Below are 17480 nucleotides of genomic sequence, written 5' to 3'. Positions count from 1 at the left end.
ATTCGTATCTACCGTTTTGCGTAAGTCGAATGTTCCTAAGTAGGGGAGCGTCTGTATTGTGTAATATGTAGCACAATTTTATCTATGGAGCAAATCCCATTTTATTGTTTACTGCATCTGCGACCTGTGGGCCATTCAAAAGTGGTTGAGGTTCTCAAAACTTCCAAAAATTAACGGGGACAGTACTGGGGACTGATTAATATAATCACATCACTTTTAATAAATACTGAAATAACACTTTTACAATTTTTTTAACTGTATTTGTTACATTCATTCTTTATATTTCCTCAAAGGTAATTAAGAAACATGTCTCACCAATTTATTGGGAGTCTTAGCAAGTGTAAAAATCTTAAATAGATCATTCTTTTAACATTCCAGTAGAACGTACTCTTATCAATGGTGAGCTATATTTAGAAAAAGCCTGGAGCTCCTCTCCTGGGTCTTTGCTAAGAACTGATGTCTGAAAGAAGCCCGTCAGTAATGCTTGTCATAAACATGAATTGTGTCAGTGAGTGTAAAACCAGTACAAGGGTAATTGCTACAAAATGTCTTTTTAATGAAATGATCCATCAATAAACAAAGATTGCATAGATGATCAAAGCTGCAATTAGAGTTCTCCAATGTTAGTTGTTTTTAGAGTACTGTAACCGTGAATAGTGCAGTTCTGTACTGTTGGCCAAAGATTAGTTTTTACGTACGAATTATTATCTGCATCGTCTTGTTTGGGCCACTTTTTACACTGCTGTGCTTTCAAAAATAGCATGAAAGTGACAGTAGTTTCATGTTATGATTGATCCTGATTTAGATACCATGAATCATGCCAAGAAGTATCTGTCATGATTACTGATGTGACTCAGCTCTGCCCGCTCATTTGGCGCCACCCTCCACGGGTTCTGATTGGCTCCCTGTCACTATTTGAACTCAGTCCTGTCAATCCCCTGATTTCAGTCCGTCTGCGAACCTCAGTGTATACTAGGCAAGCCTTTTTCGAGCCTGACTCCCACCTGTCCCGTTTTTGCTCCCGTCTGTCTCCGGCTACAACCTGTTTTGATCCTGACCACGTCTGCTCTCCCGTCCCGACTTACGACCCGTTTCTGATCCCGACCACGTCCGGGCACCGGTGCTGTGGAATGCTCCTTCCCCTGAGATCTGATCTGAAACTTCAGTGGAATTGTTTAAATCTAAGCTTAAAACTCACTTCTACCCTATAGCATATGAATAACCTATACTTTTCGTGGAAAATATCTCTGTATTATTTGGGATTGCAACATCCTTTGCTGTCTGGTAATCCTGGAAGGGGGATACTACATGTGCGGTCCCTTCTCAAGGTTTCTTCATTTTCCTCATGTTGAGGTTTTTTGAGTTTATCCTTGCCCTCATGTTGGTTCCAGAGCAGGGGATGGTGTAATAATAGTCTGAAAAATAGTCTGTGTAATATAGTCTGTGTAATAACCTGTGAAGCCCTTTGAGACTCTTTGTGATTAAGGGCTATACAAATAAAAATGACTTGACTTGCTCTCCCGTCCCGGCTTATGACCCGTTTCTGACCCCGACCACGTTTTTGTTCTTCTGTCCCGGCTATCGACCTGTTTTTCCGTCCTTTACACTGCCATCTTTCGCTACAGAAGATCCACTTCCGTGTTGCTTCCCGCGCCTAGCGAACACCGGATCGTGGGCATAAGCCTTCCTCTTTCCTTTAATAAAACTTGTGACAAACGTAACGCAATTGGGTCCTGTTTCCGTTCTGGTCCTGACAGTATCAATATATTTGACACATTGTTAGTAACTTTGATTGTAATCATATACAAAGTGTATGATGTGATAAATATCATAGTATGACCTCTCAATACAATAATTATCACAATATTTGCAGTAGGATGTTGATATAAGACTGTAAATAATAGTCAGGGTATCGTAAAAAAATGCATAGGTACCAAAATCTAGGTGTTTGAACATAAAAACATGGACAAGTTGATAAGATTGGTCAGGTCAAATGTGCTTTTTTTAACATTGTGATATGAAACAATACATGATAATATGCACTTAGTGGCTGTGTGATAATCGGGAATACTATGTCGACCCTTCTTCTGTGATACTTATGTTTATGCAGTGTTCATTTTACCTCTGAAAAGTGATGGGTCCCGGGGACTCACATGCTCAAAAATCTATGGGTCCCAACAGAGATGTATGGGTCCCCAAAATTTAGTGCCCTTACAAACTGTGGTATTTTCCCTAATAAAATACAAAAAAACGTTTTTTCTTTCAAACATGTTTATTTATGTAGTTTAACATGTTATATTGTACATGTGTTTCCTTATATCATATATATTGTTAATGAACATTTTGTTGTGAGACACTGAGTTGCTCGACATGAATGAGGTTTATTATTAAAAAAAGTTCAAAAATGAAGTTGCTTGGACGTTCACTGTAGAAGGAAAAAATACATGCAAATATAATTAAGTATAATAATACATTTTGTAATTCAAATTATTAATTCATTTTCTGCATTAAATTATTGTTGGTAATATATTGATTAAAAGGATCACCATTTTCTCCTTTTATACTTTTTTTCTTAACTTCTTCATACAACACAATCATTCGTAATATAATGCATCAAAGCAAGTGAGCCGTTTGACAGCCGACTCTCTTTAATGAGTTGAGCCGAAAAAGCCGGTTCTCTAAAAAGAAACGGACTTTCACTACACAACTCGAACTGGAGATCGGCGTGCAGACGAAAACTCGAAACGCGAGACCAAAACAACAATGGCGGATCTGCCTCACGAAAAGTTTGGAGTGCGGTAAATCTTTGTGAAAAAATGATGACAATTTCGTGTCAAAAAAGTTGCGTCCCGGGGATGCACGTTGATTTGACACGATGCGTCCCCAGCAAAAATAATGCGTCAGGGACGCGGGCAAACGAGAACTGTAAATATGTTATTGTTTTTTCAGCTTGGCATTACATCATTGGACACAACAAATCTCATCTTAAAGCAAAACAATATAGATTCTTGCTTACTTGTGGTATCACACATTGCATGTCAAACAAACAAGCCTCATAGAAAACCACGGTTATAACACAATAATGTTCGGACCCCTTGTACAACAATTCAACCACTAAACTACTGTTTCATAACAGAAAAAAGTACAACGGTATAAGTACAGTAGCCAAGATTGTATTAAGTCTTGGGCTTTGTCATAATAAGCGGAACAGCCTTTAAACACGAAATGCCAAATTAACCTCAGTGAAAAAACAAACTCTTCTTTATTTGAGGTGCCTTGACAGTTATTCTGTAATACATAAAGTCATGTGTCAATGAACACAATAAACACAAATGTTTCATTTGTGTTCAACCAAAGAAAAGCCGTACTTTCTATTCTAAATATCAGTTGTGTGTTTCTTTATTTTCTTGTCCTCCCTCTATATTGCATTTACAAATGTCGCAAATTTTCACCATCCTCAAACATGAACATCAATTAGCCGTGAGTGAATTGACTAACTCTTTACGCTCAACAGAAAATATGCTCCAGAATCTCACCATGAACAAACCCTCAACACATTCCTAGTACTTAAGACTTGTGTCCATAGAAACTGTAATCCTATTTACTACAGAAGGCCTTAAGGCCTATCATAAGAGGTCGAGCTAGTCGTCTTACACCAACAGCCATATTGAAAGATTCTAAACGGCTAAGTCCTCACAGTCCTTCGTTACATCATGTAGGCAGAGTTTATGTTGAAATTCTCTAAGACAAGCCACTAGTATACAAGATAATTCAATGTTAAATATATACACGTATGGGTGAAACATCAAAAGGCCCATCTATCAGAAACTGAAATAGCTTTTGCTTCAACATGCATGATCTATCTTATCACTCAGGATGTGAAACCCCAACAATGGGCTTTATTTTCTGTTTAACTGATTCTGTAAAAGTCAATGATTCAAATAAAAATATAACAGCTCTTTTTCCTCACCTATGTTCGTAGATTCTCATAGAGTTTTGTGCAGGAGGGGCTGTAGATGCTGTTATGTTAGGTGAGTTAACGTTTTTTACTGCAGTTTTTCACTTTTGTCCGTAAAACTATTTATTTGTTCTCTATAAATTTTGGAATATCTTTTTTTCTCTGACAGAACTGGAGAGACCCCTGACAGAACCACAGATTAAAGTGGTATGCCGGCAGACTCTACAAGCCCTTGTCTACCTCCATGATATTAAAATAATCCACAGAGATCTAAAGGCTGGCAACATCTTGCTCACTCTGAACGGTGATGTCAAATTGGGTAAGGACTTACTGATTAGGTAACTCTGGTCACGTTATACATAAGTAGATTCTTCAATGAAACATTCTTGGGAGAGAGCCATGAAGAATGAAGGCCTATTTTTCTCTGTGATATATTCCTAAATTCTTCACTGTGTTGGAGATGTTATTTTAATTTGCAGAGGTGAAACATTTGCAAGAAGCTAAGAGTTGATATTTTGCTAGTCAAAAAATAAATCCTCTTGTTTATTGAGTGCTTTGCAGCACTAATTTTCTGAGCCCTCGGAGATTTAAGTTTTGGAAATAGAAAAGGAATGTGCAACAATACTATGCACACATTTTGTATGGTAATAGCACCAACACGGATCGATACTGAGGCTGTGGGCCATCTGGTACAGATGAGAAAATAAAACTCATTCATAGTCACTAAATCTTTGAAACAATGACAATATTTTCACTGTTTTAAAGTAAGGTCCTATAAATTGGTGATCCCCAAAAAGCGAACTGGTCCTGGGCCATCCAGAAAGAAAAGTCCATTCTTTTTTGCCTTTTTTTTGGTGTACGGTCACACTGAACTTGAGGTGTTTTAGGCGGTGCGTTTGATTAAATGTTAGTTTATTTCGTAATGACTGGCATAGTTGCCTGTCAGTCAGTGCAACTGACACGTTGGAAGCAAGGATCCCCGCCAGCAAGTTTGCATGGATATCCTTACATTGAGATCCTGACAAGCAATGACCACACAACACCAACACACTTTTCACAAATATTGCACATGATAATCTACTGATTGACATGTAGTGTCTTAAATATGACCCTGAGCTAAACCACCAAAGAAGGCATGTTATTGAAGCTTAAATTTCCTTCTCCGGATAGTAAAAAAACGCAATAATACAATACATTGATACAATTTGCCAATATGTTCGCGAAAGGAAAGTGCATACACTTAACATCAATCCAAACTATTGCAAGATATCGTGGTTTATACATCAAATAAGCACAATTCCAAACTTGGGGCATTGCATTGTTAAATCTTCAACATGGATGTGGATGGATTGGACATGCCACAGTCCTGTCAGCCATTGTGGGAGACTACTTTTGCTAACTAGATCACAGAAGTGAAACATACTACGCTTATCATTATTGTTATTACTGTAAATTGTCTTGGTATTATTATTACATATCTGAGTGTGAATATATATATATATATATATATATATATATATATATATTTGCCTTTTGGGAGGATTTAATGGTAACATGACTTTTCCAAGTTTTAGAAATTATCACCAAAGTCACCGTTTTTCTGGTCCTTAAATAGAACCTTAGCTATTTTTCTTAACATTCTATAAAATGTTGTATAATAAAATGGAATCGATTTATATACCAAAGCCATATCCCCCCTCATGGAGGTGTCTATAGTCAAGAACACGCTCACATTCACTGGTTTACCCCTTCCGCATCATGTGTATCAATATCAGTCATTCTTAAATATCCTTTGACGTTTACATCTATCCCTACCACACACTCTTGCATCCATTAAATAAGCTGACCTCACGTTCAGGGCATGTTTCACCCAATCATCCAACCATATTTGGGTCTTGCTCTCATCCTATTTTCCACCACTTCTGCACTACACACTCCTCGTCAAACAGCCTTCATCTATTCTTTCCATATGCCCTAACTAATAAAATGTAATAAAAGAGTCAAGCTGTTTAGTAAAACATGATCGTAATAATAATGGTAATACATTGTATTTTGAAGCACCTTTCAGGACACCCAAGGTTGCTGTACATATGAGTAGGACACAACAATAAACGAATATTAAAACAAGAGTAAAACAAGCAAGTAATACATAGCCAATAAAACACATTTTAGTTAAAAGGGGCGATGTGTGAGGCATATGGTCAAGAATAGGCAAGTCTGAAGAGGTGAGTTTTGAGTCCGGATTTGAAAGTGGACACGGTCGCAGAATTTCAGAGGTCAGGCGGCAAAGAGTTCCAGAGCTGGGGGGCAGAGCGGCTGAAAGCACATCCACTGAGATCTTTTATATAAACTGTAAGCCTAGATTCTGCCTGGAAAATACGGTACTCTTTTTGGGCACACACTATTACTCATGTTTTCCTGGTTCGATATTTAACTTATCCTAGTATAGTTTTGCTAGCTGCAAGTTGGTCAAGAAACACAACCATCTTTTTTTATGTTATCCTTTTTTATCTACATGATCAATTTAAAATGTGTAATTCATGTAGATTATCTGTGGTTAAGATGTGGTCTGATTTTTTTCACATCTGTTCCAGCTGACTTTGGAGTTTCTGCTAGAAACGTCAAAACACTGCAGAGGAGAGACTCATTTATTGGGACACCATACTGGTGAGTTTATGAAAGATTTTGCCCATTTTTAGTTTTAAAACAATTTTGACGTTACACTATTGTTTAAGATCTTTATCCTTCTTGATCTGTGGCAGGATGGCTCCTGAAGTAGTCATGTGTGAAACATCTAAGGACCGTCCATACGACTACAAAGCCGATATCTGGTCACTTGGGATCACTCTGATTGAAATGGCTCAGATTGAACCTCCGAATCACGAGATGAACCCCATGAGAGTCCTTCTGAAAATTGCAAAGTCTGACCCTCCATCGCTGATGCAGCCATCACGCTGGTAGACATAAAACTTGCATGTTAATACAATCATGAACCCGCATTCAGACCAAGTTTGATGTGTACCGTGTGTCAACAAAATGATATAAGAAGAAAATTCTGTTTTCATCAATTTCAAGGCGTGGTCATTTTTCAAACTGTTGTCCACAGAAACCTGCACTAGCTTTCCCAACGATGTATTGTTGAAAGCCCGCAATGCTAACATAAAGCACAGTGTTTCTGAAAAATGCAAATTGTTAGCGAACATTCAATTCTTAATTTGAACTTGATTCTTTCAGGTCTCCAGAATTGAAAGACTTTCTAAAGCGATGTTTGGACAAAAATGTGGACAACAGATGGAGCGCAGCCCAACTTTTGCAGGTACACCCAAAGCAGCCTGCCCGTATTAATCCAGACCGCCATACCTTTCTGAGTATGTCATAAAAAGAAGCGAGTCTCCAAGTCATTTCTGTCAAAAGTTATGATCTTTTTAAAATAAATGCAGGTGTTCTCTCTGCCCGCTAGAGGGCAATGTTGAGTTTGTATCGCATGGTGAAAACGTTCAATGCCAAATATCAAAATGTTTTTTCACATTGTTTGTAAAAATTGTGTTGTGCTTAGAAATGTTCTTTTTTTCCTTTTTTTTCCCAACCGTTGTAATCCACCTTTGCAATGCAATAGCATTCTTTACCTGTAGCATTTTTTCTTTTTGTTTTAATCATCTTTCTTTGTTTGGTTTATGCAGCATTCTTTTGTGGCCACTGTGACTGACAGCAAACCTCTCAGGGAGCTCATAGCTGAAGCAAAGGCTGAGGTGACTGAAGAGATCGAGGAACACAAAGAAGAAGAGGAAGAAGAAGAAACTGAACCAAATATGGTATGTTGAGTACATCTTTCTTTGTTATTGTTTTGTTCCTTTTTCAATTTACCAATGGCAAAACAAGCTGTTAAGATAGGGTGACCCTCAAATTAAGGACACTCTTAATAAAACCAACAAGGACGGAAAAAAAATAATTCATTCATAATAATTGAAACCTTGGGTTTTTCGTCGTATCTTCCGCTTGCAGGAATTCTCCTTCCAGCAGTTGCACTGCTCACCCGTGAAAAGCGCACTCATTTTAATAGAAACACAGTCTCAAAGCCCTGGTTCATGTTCAGTGTGACCGTAGCTGTGTCAATAAAACAATAATAAGCAGAAAATGCCAAAATCTACAGAATGTAATATTAAAATAATGTATTTTCTTGAGCAGCACATTTGAAGGAATTGATTAATTGCCAAAACCAGAATAGGAGGAGAACCCAGATGCGTAACGTTTTCACATAAGCTTTATTTTACGGGAATGGGGCAGTCATGCGCGTGAACACGAACGCCAGTGATTCAGTGATCGCTGGGCCGAAGAAGTAAGACAGAAGTTCGGCGTGGAAAAACGGGAAGCAAGAGGCCGACAAGATCAATACCAGATACACGACAGACAGACAGGGTTGATACCGGACAGGATGGGACAGCCAGGATCTATCCCAGATACACTAGCAGATACCGGACAGACGGGATCAGATATCCGACAGGACAAGACAGACGGGATCGGTATCGGATACTGAAGTCAGATATCATACATGTTGAGACAGACGGGATCAATACTGGAGACTGGCGCAGGATATCGGACAGGATGAGACAGGCGGAATCTATACCGGATACCGGAGACAGTAGCAAGATATCAGACAGGACGAGACAGGAGGGATCGAATCCCGACACTGGAGACTGGAGTCAGATACCGGAGAGAATCAAAACTCACGTCTTGCGGGTGCAGAGGTTCGTTGACGGACTGACGAGGGTTGACTGAGAGCACTGAGTTTAAATAGGAGGGAAGCCAATCAGGCAACGAGACACAGCTAGCGCCAAAAGGGCGGAGCCAAGTGAGGGCAATGGGCAACTGTGACAATAACGTTTTTTTTCATCCCTTTTGGTTTGATTTGATTCATAAAAAAGTTGTGTGCTACTATGTGTCTTTTTCATTGGACAATCATCTGAAAAAAACTTTAATGTATCACTCTGTAAAAAATGTTAAAATTGATAACAATCTTCACACTGAGCCCCCTAATGCTTTCTCCTTCAAATCTGCCCATTTTAGCCACCTTCTTTCCCGTTTTTCTGACTCACACCTCTTTTTCAAGTTTGCATCAGTGAGAGGTTTCCCTTTGGGTAGTGCTTTATCGTATAAACTAGATCTTCTTTATAGAATTGTGATACATTTGCTAAGAGTGACAGGAAACTGCAGTAGGTGCGCCATTGTAAAACAACCCTGTCTGTTGCAGGGTCATAAACGGGCTCCCTCTGATGTCAGCGTCGCCAGTTCTGAGGATGAAAAGATTCCACTTTCCCCCACAATCTTGGAATCTGTCCCTGAAAAGACTGAACCACGACTTCCCTTGGTCGAGGAGACCAATACATCTGCAGCTACAGAGCGTGCAGAAAAGATTGTTTTGGAGAAAATAGAACCCGACAATGCTTTGTCAATTCCACCTGCCAAGGAAATGGAGCAGCTTGACATAGCTTCTGAAAATGAAAAGGAATTACATCCACCAGAGAGTCCAGAGGGTACTCTAGAGATTCCAAAGGATATCATCTCTCCAGAGAAAAATATGATTAGTTTACAAGACTCAGTCTCACAAATGGAAGAAAGCATACACAAAAACGTTAAAATGACTTCCCCAGGTCGCAACGAGGTTCTCTCAAAAGATAAAGAGAAGGATGACAATTCAGACTCTGGTCGGAGCTCAACAGCAGATAGTAGCAGTGTGGACCTCAATCTTTCAATCTCAAGTTTCCTGTCTAAAACAAAAGAACCTGGATCCGTTTCCATTCAGGTACCACACATCGCACACATTAACGTATAAACTGGAAACTGGTAAATAGAAAAATGTTGGTTTTGCTTTCAGGAAACAAAGCGTCAGAAGAAGACTTTGAAAAAGACACGTAAATTCATTGTCGACGGTGTCGAAGTTAGTGTTACTACATCAAAGATCATTACGGACAATGACACGAAGAATGAGGAGATGAGATTCCTGAGGTATATATCTTTTTGTTCAGCTATTATCCTTCCTTCCTTCCTTCCATCCTTCCTTCCTTCCTTCCTTCCTTCCTTCCTTCCTTCCTTCCTTCCGTTTAACAGCAGGGCCCGGCAGCTTTCACTGGTTTACCCCTGGCGCATCATATGGGTGCCCTGCCCACCCCTTAGAACATGTCCAAAACTCCCACTATCCTTTTACAACACCTCTCCACTCATTCCAATCACCAGGGTTGGGTAGGGTTACTTTAACTTGATTACTTTCAACTACTTTTGGATTACTCCAATATCAAATATGCTAATAAAAGACAAAATAAACTAAATATGAATAATATTATGACTCACAACGCGTGGTAAGCTTTCTCTCCTGGCTTTGATCTCTTTGATCTCCGGCAAAACTAACATAAAATGCGACAGAAACAAATGAAAATAAATCCAAACAGCTTGCCAACATCATTTTTGCCGTTCCATGTATTCCGTTACTCCCCAAGCCTGCACAAAATTCAGTCATTTTATTCATATTTAGTTTCTTTTGTCTTTTATTAGCATATTTGGTATTGGAGTAATCCAAAAGTAATTGAAAGTAATCAAGTTAAAGTAACCCTACCCAACCCTGCCTATCACCAACAAATATCACCTATTATAGAAGTAATATTTTCTTAAAAGAAAAAAAAACACCTCTCTATGGAAACCAACAATGACAAACAATAGTACAGGTACAACCCTAAAAAAGTAGTATTTTGTGATTTTTTTTTTTTGTGTAAGGCGCACTGGAATATAAAGTATGTGTGATTTAATACTACAGTAAGTGCTAGCGTTGCATAAAAAAAATCTATACATTTAAATTAAAAAAGTTTAATTATTAAAACATAAATTAACATGATGACATCTGCTTTTACGGTTTCAATTAATCTTACTAACATACAACATGTTAACCACAAGAGGGCACTCCGAGACCACTCTACAAGTTTCTCAAAGGCAGTTATTGTTCAAATCTGCAACAAAAGTGTCAGGACCAGAACGGAAACAGGACCCAATTGCGTAACGTTTACCACAAGTTTTATTGAAAGAAGGAGGAAGGGCTGCCCCCACGATCCTGTGTTCGCTCTCACACTCGGGCTGTGATTCGAACACGAAAGTGGATCTTCCGTAGCAAGCGATGGCGATGTCAGGGACGGGAAAAACTGGTCGGTAGCCGGGACTGGGAGAGCAAAGCGTGGTCAGTGTCGGAAACAAGTCGTAAGCCAGGACGGGAGAGTAGACGTAGTCGGGATCAAGAATGAGCCGTAAGCCGGGACCGGAGAGTAGACGTGGTCGGGATCAAAACAGGTCGTAGCCGGAGAAAAGCGGGAGCAAATACGGGACAGGCGGAAGTCCTGGTACAAAAAGGCTTGCCTTGTATAAACAGAGGTTCGCAGACGGACTGACAACAGGGGATAGACAGGACTAGGTTCAAATAGGGACAGGGAGCCAATCAGAGGATTTGCAATGGGCGTTCGAAATTACGCATCCAAGCTGCCGTAGAAGTTCTTTGCCTAGCTTTTGTTTCACTTTTGCAAAAAACATAAACATGTTAACTACAAGAGGGCAACCGAAGACCAATCAATATGTCTCTCAAAAGCAAAACAGCTACCGTGTGCAGTATAATTGAATTGCAACTGTGCTTTTCCGATTTTATCCACCGTATTTTTCGGTATATAAGGCGCATCAGACTATAAGACGCACTCGAAAATGTATGGCCACTCTGGGGTTTTTAGATGCGCCTTACAGTCCAGAAATTACGGTTAATATTGTGTTCTTGTAGGTGCCTTTTATATTTTTTTAATTACTCATTTAACTTTTGTTTTCCTTATTTCCACAGACGCCAGGAACTGAGGGAATTGCGTCTCTTGCAGAAAGAAGAACAGAGAGCTCAGCAGCAGCTCAGCAACAAGCTAAACCAACAAAAAGACCATATTTACCGCCGCTTTGAGCAGGAGACAACAGTGAGTTGCGAATGTATATCACGATTGTGAGAGTTTATTATAAGCAGGGACTTTACAATAAAGACGTTGCCCTACTTACGAACGAGATCGTTTGTAAGTTGAATTTGTTCGTAGGTTGCTTCAGTGCTATATTTTTTATGTTTTAGGTTTATATAAGTATGTTTAAGGCTTGTTAAGTAACCTGTATTGTTTTGTACTGAAGAATGAACATTTCATAAAGTAATATGCTCCATAAAGATGAATAAAGTTAAGTTTAACTTACTTTTGGAAAATGGGTTTCAAGAGTTAGGAGACTTCCTCCTCTGTAGTAGAAAAAAGGCGATCCAACCATTCTCTCAACCGCATCAAGCTTCCATATTCCACTTTGATTTATAATGAAACAGTTCGCCTCTTCTTTGCACTTATCACCAACCATATTGAATGGATGTAAAAGATAATAAACAATAAAAAGGTTCCTAGCGCGCAAGAGATACAGTATAGAGCACAGGTGTCAAACAGGTGGCCTGCGGGCCAGATCAGGCCCGCTAAGGGATTGAATCCGGCCCGCAAGACAACACTCAGAGAAGTGCAAGAGAAAAACAAGCTGCAGGTTAAAATATGTCAACTTGATGTTGCTAAAGCCAGGTGCCTCGAACAAAGACACTGTACTTGTATTTATTACTCTCTCTCTCTCTCTCTTTCTCTCTTTCCACCCCTTTTTTCCCACTCTCTGTCTCTGTCCCTTTCACTCACTGTGTCTCTCTTTTTCTCTTCCTTTGTTGCTCTTTGTCTCTTTCTCTATCCATGTCTTTTTAACTTATTTTGCTCTAACTTCCTTTTTTCCTTTTCTCTTTCTCCTTCTGTTTTTCTATTTCTCTTTGTATTTCTTTCTTCCTCTCCCTTTCTTTCCCCCTCTCTCACGACTTCTCTTTTTATCTCTTTTGTTTCTCACGCTCTCTCCCTCTCTCTCTTTCTTGGTCCCGCCCTCTCTCTTCTTTTCCCTTCCCTTTTCTCTTATTTCTTTATCCCTCTTTTTCTTTCTCTTTAATCTACTAGTCCGGCCCCCGGGAGAATGTTTGTTCTATCGTGTGGCCCCCGAGTTCAAATGAGTTTGACACCCCTGGTATAGAGGTTATATTCTTTCTGTAAAAAAATTGTTTGAAATATTAGATTTTGAATACAAAAAATATACTGTGAGTGATTTGAAGTATGCCTGACAGGATTTACCATCTAAGTTTACTTCAATTTTACTTGTATTTGATTACGTTTCATACTTGTCCTATGTGTTTTCAGAGTAAGAAGCGTCAGTATGACCAGGAGGTAGAAAACCTAGAAAGACAGCAAAAGCAGACCATTGAACGTTTGGAACAGGAACACACCAACCGACTGAGGGACGAGGCCAAACGCATCAAGTCTGAGCAGGACAAGGAGTTGTCCAAGTATCAGAACATGCTCAAAAATCGGAAAAAGGAGGTCAGTACAACACACGTAAGACGAGAACAACACAGAGTGCAATGTTGTGGGAAAAAATAAAACACACGTACACTTGCGTTCAAACGTTTGGGGTTTCTTGAACATGTCCTTATTTTTGAAAGAAACCGCCGTTTTTTTCAATGAAGATGACATGAAACTAGTCAGAAATGCACCTCTTACACTGTTAACATGGTAAAAGACTATTTCATCTGCAAATGTCTGTTTTTTAATGAAATATATGCATAGGTGTCTAGAGGCCTGTTTCCAGAAACCAGCACTCCAACGTTCTAATTGAGAATTGTGTTTTCTAACTAGCTTCTAGCTAATCAGTGATTACAAAATCATTGTGCAATTACATTAGCACAGCTGAAAACAGTTTAGCCGGTTAAAGAAGCTATAAAACGGACCTTCCTTTGAGCTAGTATCTGGAGCATCACATTCGTGGGTGTGATTTAACATTCAAAATGGCCAGAAAAAGAGAACACCTTGACAATGTATTCTTTGTTTGAAGAAATGAAAGCTATCCCATTCCAGAAATTGAAACTGAAGAAACTGAAGATCTCCTTCAACTGTGTCTACTACTCCCTTCAGAAAACGGCACAAACAGGCTCTAACCAGAGTAGAAAGAGAAATGGAAGGCACAACCAAGCAAAAGGACAAGTACCTTACAATATCTAGTTTGCGCAATAGACGCCTTAAAGGTTCTCAACTGGTAGCTTCGTTAAATAGTATCTGTTGAACAACAGCGTAAACTGCTACAGTGAAAAGGCGACTCCGAGATGCTTGCCTTCAAGACAGAATGGCAAAGAAGTCAAGTCATGTTTATTTGTTTAGCCCTTAATCACAAGGAGTCTCAAAGGGCTGCACAGACCACAGATGATTGCAAAGTACTGTACAGACTATTATGACACCATCCCCTGATCTAAAACCTACATGAGGGCAAGGAAAAACTCAAATCCTCAACATGAGGAAAATAAAGAAACCTTGAGAAGGGACCGCACATGAGGTAATCCCCCTACCAGGAAGAAAAATACATACATTAGACCGGTCAAGAAAAGGCAGAAATTAATATGTGCAGAATAAAACAACTCATTTGATGAATCAAAATTTGACTTTTTCATGAGAAAAAGATGAACTACTTGATGATTTATTTCTCAGGGGAAAAAGATGATTTGAGATGTGAACTTGGTCTCTGGAAAATAATGTTTAACGTGTTTCTTAAGGGAACATTGTGTGCATAGTGGGAAGGGTTTTGTCAAGATGATACATTTTTAAATGAAAATAACCAATCAGGTTGGGCCTTCTGTAAAGTAGTGTGAGAAATGCAATTGTAAAGCATATTAAAGAGGATAAGATTCAAGCATCCCCAAAGAAAGTAATGAGTGAAGTTTCGGTGGAGTTTCAACTTTATGTCTTCCTGTCGAGTCTCGATGAATTTACTAACATTCAAAGTATAATGTTTCAGTGTTCATTTTACCTCTGAAAAATGATGGGTCCCGGGGACTCGCATGTTCAAAAATCTATGGGTCCCAACAGAGAATTATGGGTCCCCAAAATTTAGTGTTATCGAGGTTGAAATTGTAAATCGGTGACAAATATATAATAAAAATCTATACAATAATCCCTCGCTTATCGCGGTTAATGGGGACCAAAACCACCCGCGAAAAGTGAAAATCTGCGAAGTAGCGACACCCCTTCAAAAATGCTTTAAAAAATATATATATATATATATATATATATATATATATATATATATATAAAAATAGATATTTTTTTATGATTTTATTATTATTGTTTTTTAGACCCGGTTAATGGGGACCAAAACCACCCGCAAAAAGTGAAAATCCGCGAAGTAGCAACGCCCCTTCAAAAATGCTTAAAAAACATATATATATATATTTTTTTATTATTTTATTTTATTATTATTATTTTTAGACCCGCGAAGCTCTGAACCCGCGAACGTGGAACCGCGAAGTAGCGAGGTCCCACTGTATATTCATTCAGTTTTAATCATCAAATTATGAATTCATTTTCTGCATCAAATTATTGTCGTTAATATACCGATTAAAGGGATAACCACAAACCCGTCTTTTTTTCATTTTCTCCTTTTATACTTCCTTTTTTTCTTAACTTCTTTATATGACATCATAATTCGTAATATAATGCATCAAAGCAAGTGAGCCGTTTGAGAGCCGGCGCTCTTGAATGAGTTGAGCCGAAAAAGCCGGTTCTCTGAAAAGAGACGGACTTTTCACCACTCAACTCGAGATCGGCGTGCGGACGAAAACTCGAACCGCGAGACCAAAACAACATCTGCCGGATCTGCCTGACGAAAAGTTTGGAGTGCGGTAAATCTTTGTTTTGAAAAAAAGGTAATCGGGTAATAATGACAATTTTTTTGTCCAAACTGTTGCGTCCCGGGGACGCACGTTGATTTGAGACTATGCAAACGAGAACACTGATGTTTATTTGTTTTTCTATACCCTGTTCAATTTCCACCTGCATGTTTGCGCTCTCATGGGCAGTGGCAACCTTGGTTTGGTTTGTTCTGCAAAGCATGGGAGTGTATTACAGTACTTTCATCCACAGGGAGTGGCCCATGTTACGATTTAGTCATTTCCTTTATTCTATTGTACCCTGTCTAATGCACTTATACTAGATCTGTATATTGTATACTGTATATTTTGTTTTAATATCAACCTCATTTGATCACAATTTCAAAGGTATTTTAGGGCTCGTTACCTTGTGTGCAGAGAACAACAAATTTGCAGTTTAATATCCGAATGTAGTACATGAATGATTTTCTGCTGGTTCCTTTGTCAGGACCAGAACGAAGACAGGACTCACTTGCGTGCGTTTCTCTTAGATTTATTAGGAAGATGGAAAGCATAGTATACACGATCCGTAGATCGCTGGTCGTGCGGAACAGGTTACTCAGACGCGAAAGTGGTATTTCCGTGGCAAGCGATGGCAGTGTCGAGAGCGGGAAAAAACAGATCGGTGGCGGGACAGGGGAGCCAAAACGTTCAGAAAATGGGTCGGAGTCAGGGTCGAAAAAGGCTTGCCCAGCGTAGCTGAGGTTCGCAGACGGACTGACAACGGGTGACAGGAATACAGGGGTTTAAAAAGAGACAAGCAGCCAGGTGCCTTGCATCAGTAATCATAATATCTTTGGGTGGTTGTCCATCCAAGCAGAGTGATAAGGACTCATTTGTTTTGGGGTATTAATTGAACCATGTGAGCTGGTGAGTACTTGTTTTGAATCATGTAATTGATTAATGTTCTAATTTTGCTCGTTATAGTACAAGTAGGCATTCTAAATGTCACGAAGATGTTATTATTGATTCAAATGGTGTTTTACTTGTTTTTCATTTATTTTAGTTACCGTAAATTCCGGACTATAGAGCGCGCCTGATTATAAGTCACACCCACCACATTTTAAAAGGGAAAACCAATTTTGTACTTACACAAGCCGCACCTGTATATAAGCCGCATGCGCCCACATTAAAAAAATGTAACACAAACACAAAATTAACCCAAACCCGACTTTAAGTCCCGCGATTGAAACTGAATGTCTTTCATAAAAGTACACAGTCCAAAAATCACAGCCGGCAAAATGAACGGAAAATGATACCGGTGCTTAAGGTTTGATGCAGAACTGCAGAGTCCGCGTCCCGTTGAAAGTAATCCAAGGAAAAAAGTGTATATTTCCAAAGGTAAGGGTGGGAAAAATATATATCCACTATTGCCCGCAGCGTCCACAAACACTCACCTTTACCAGTCCCCACTTCCCGTCATCCCGCGTTTGTTTCGCCCCTTCTTTTTTACTCGCCCGTGCAAAACATATCGGCATAAGTGTCTGAAACAAATACATTACAAAAATATACAGTTGCAAATACATATTATACATGGGTTACACATATTTACAAAGAAAGACGGTACACCGAGAGAGTTTTCAAAGCTTTAATAATAATAATATAACTTTTATCCCAAACGGTGCCTGTGACAGGGCAGTTAATGGTAGCAACACGCTAGCAACACGCCCGCAACACAGTAAACGGGTCTGTTAAAAAAACATACGGTAC

At 39.1% G+C, this 17480-nt stretch overlaps 1 protein-coding gene across 1 annotated transcript in view; it reads left to right on the top strand.

Moving 5' to 3' along the window:
• Positions 1-17480, top strand: part of LOC148360715 (STE20-like serine/threonine-protein kinase) — a 40359-nt gene that overhangs the window by 5703 nt on the left and 17176 nt on the right. Inside the window, exons 3-12 of the mRNA XM_088341611.1 lie at positions 3983-4031; positions 4128-4277; positions 6553-6625; positions 6721-6915; positions 7193-7274; positions 7639-7770; positions 9207-9758; positions 9831-9961; positions 11820-11943; positions 13216-13395. Of these exons, the coding sequence (XP_088197737.1) occupies positions 3983-4031; positions 4128-4277; positions 6553-6625; positions 6721-6915; positions 7193-7274; positions 7639-7770; positions 9207-9758; positions 9831-9961; positions 11820-11943; positions 13216-13395 (1668 nt within the window). The remainder of the gene's footprint in view (positions 1-3982; positions 4032-4127; positions 4278-6552; positions 6626-6720; positions 6916-7192; positions 7275-7638; positions 7771-9206; positions 9759-9830; positions 9962-11819; positions 11944-13215; positions 13396-17480) is intronic.

Source organism: Urocampus carinirostris, chromosome 8 (assembly GCF_059441175.1).
Source record: "Urocampus carinirostris isolate Australia breed hairy pipefish chromosome 8, RoL_Ucar_1.0, whole genome shotgun sequence".
Taxonomy (NCBI): domain Eukaryota; kingdom Metazoa; phylum Chordata; class Actinopteri; order Syngnathiformes; family Syngnathidae; genus Urocampus; species Urocampus carinirostris.
Note: the sequence above shows the minus strand (reverse complement) of the source record. Positions and strands in the feature narration are given on the sequence as shown.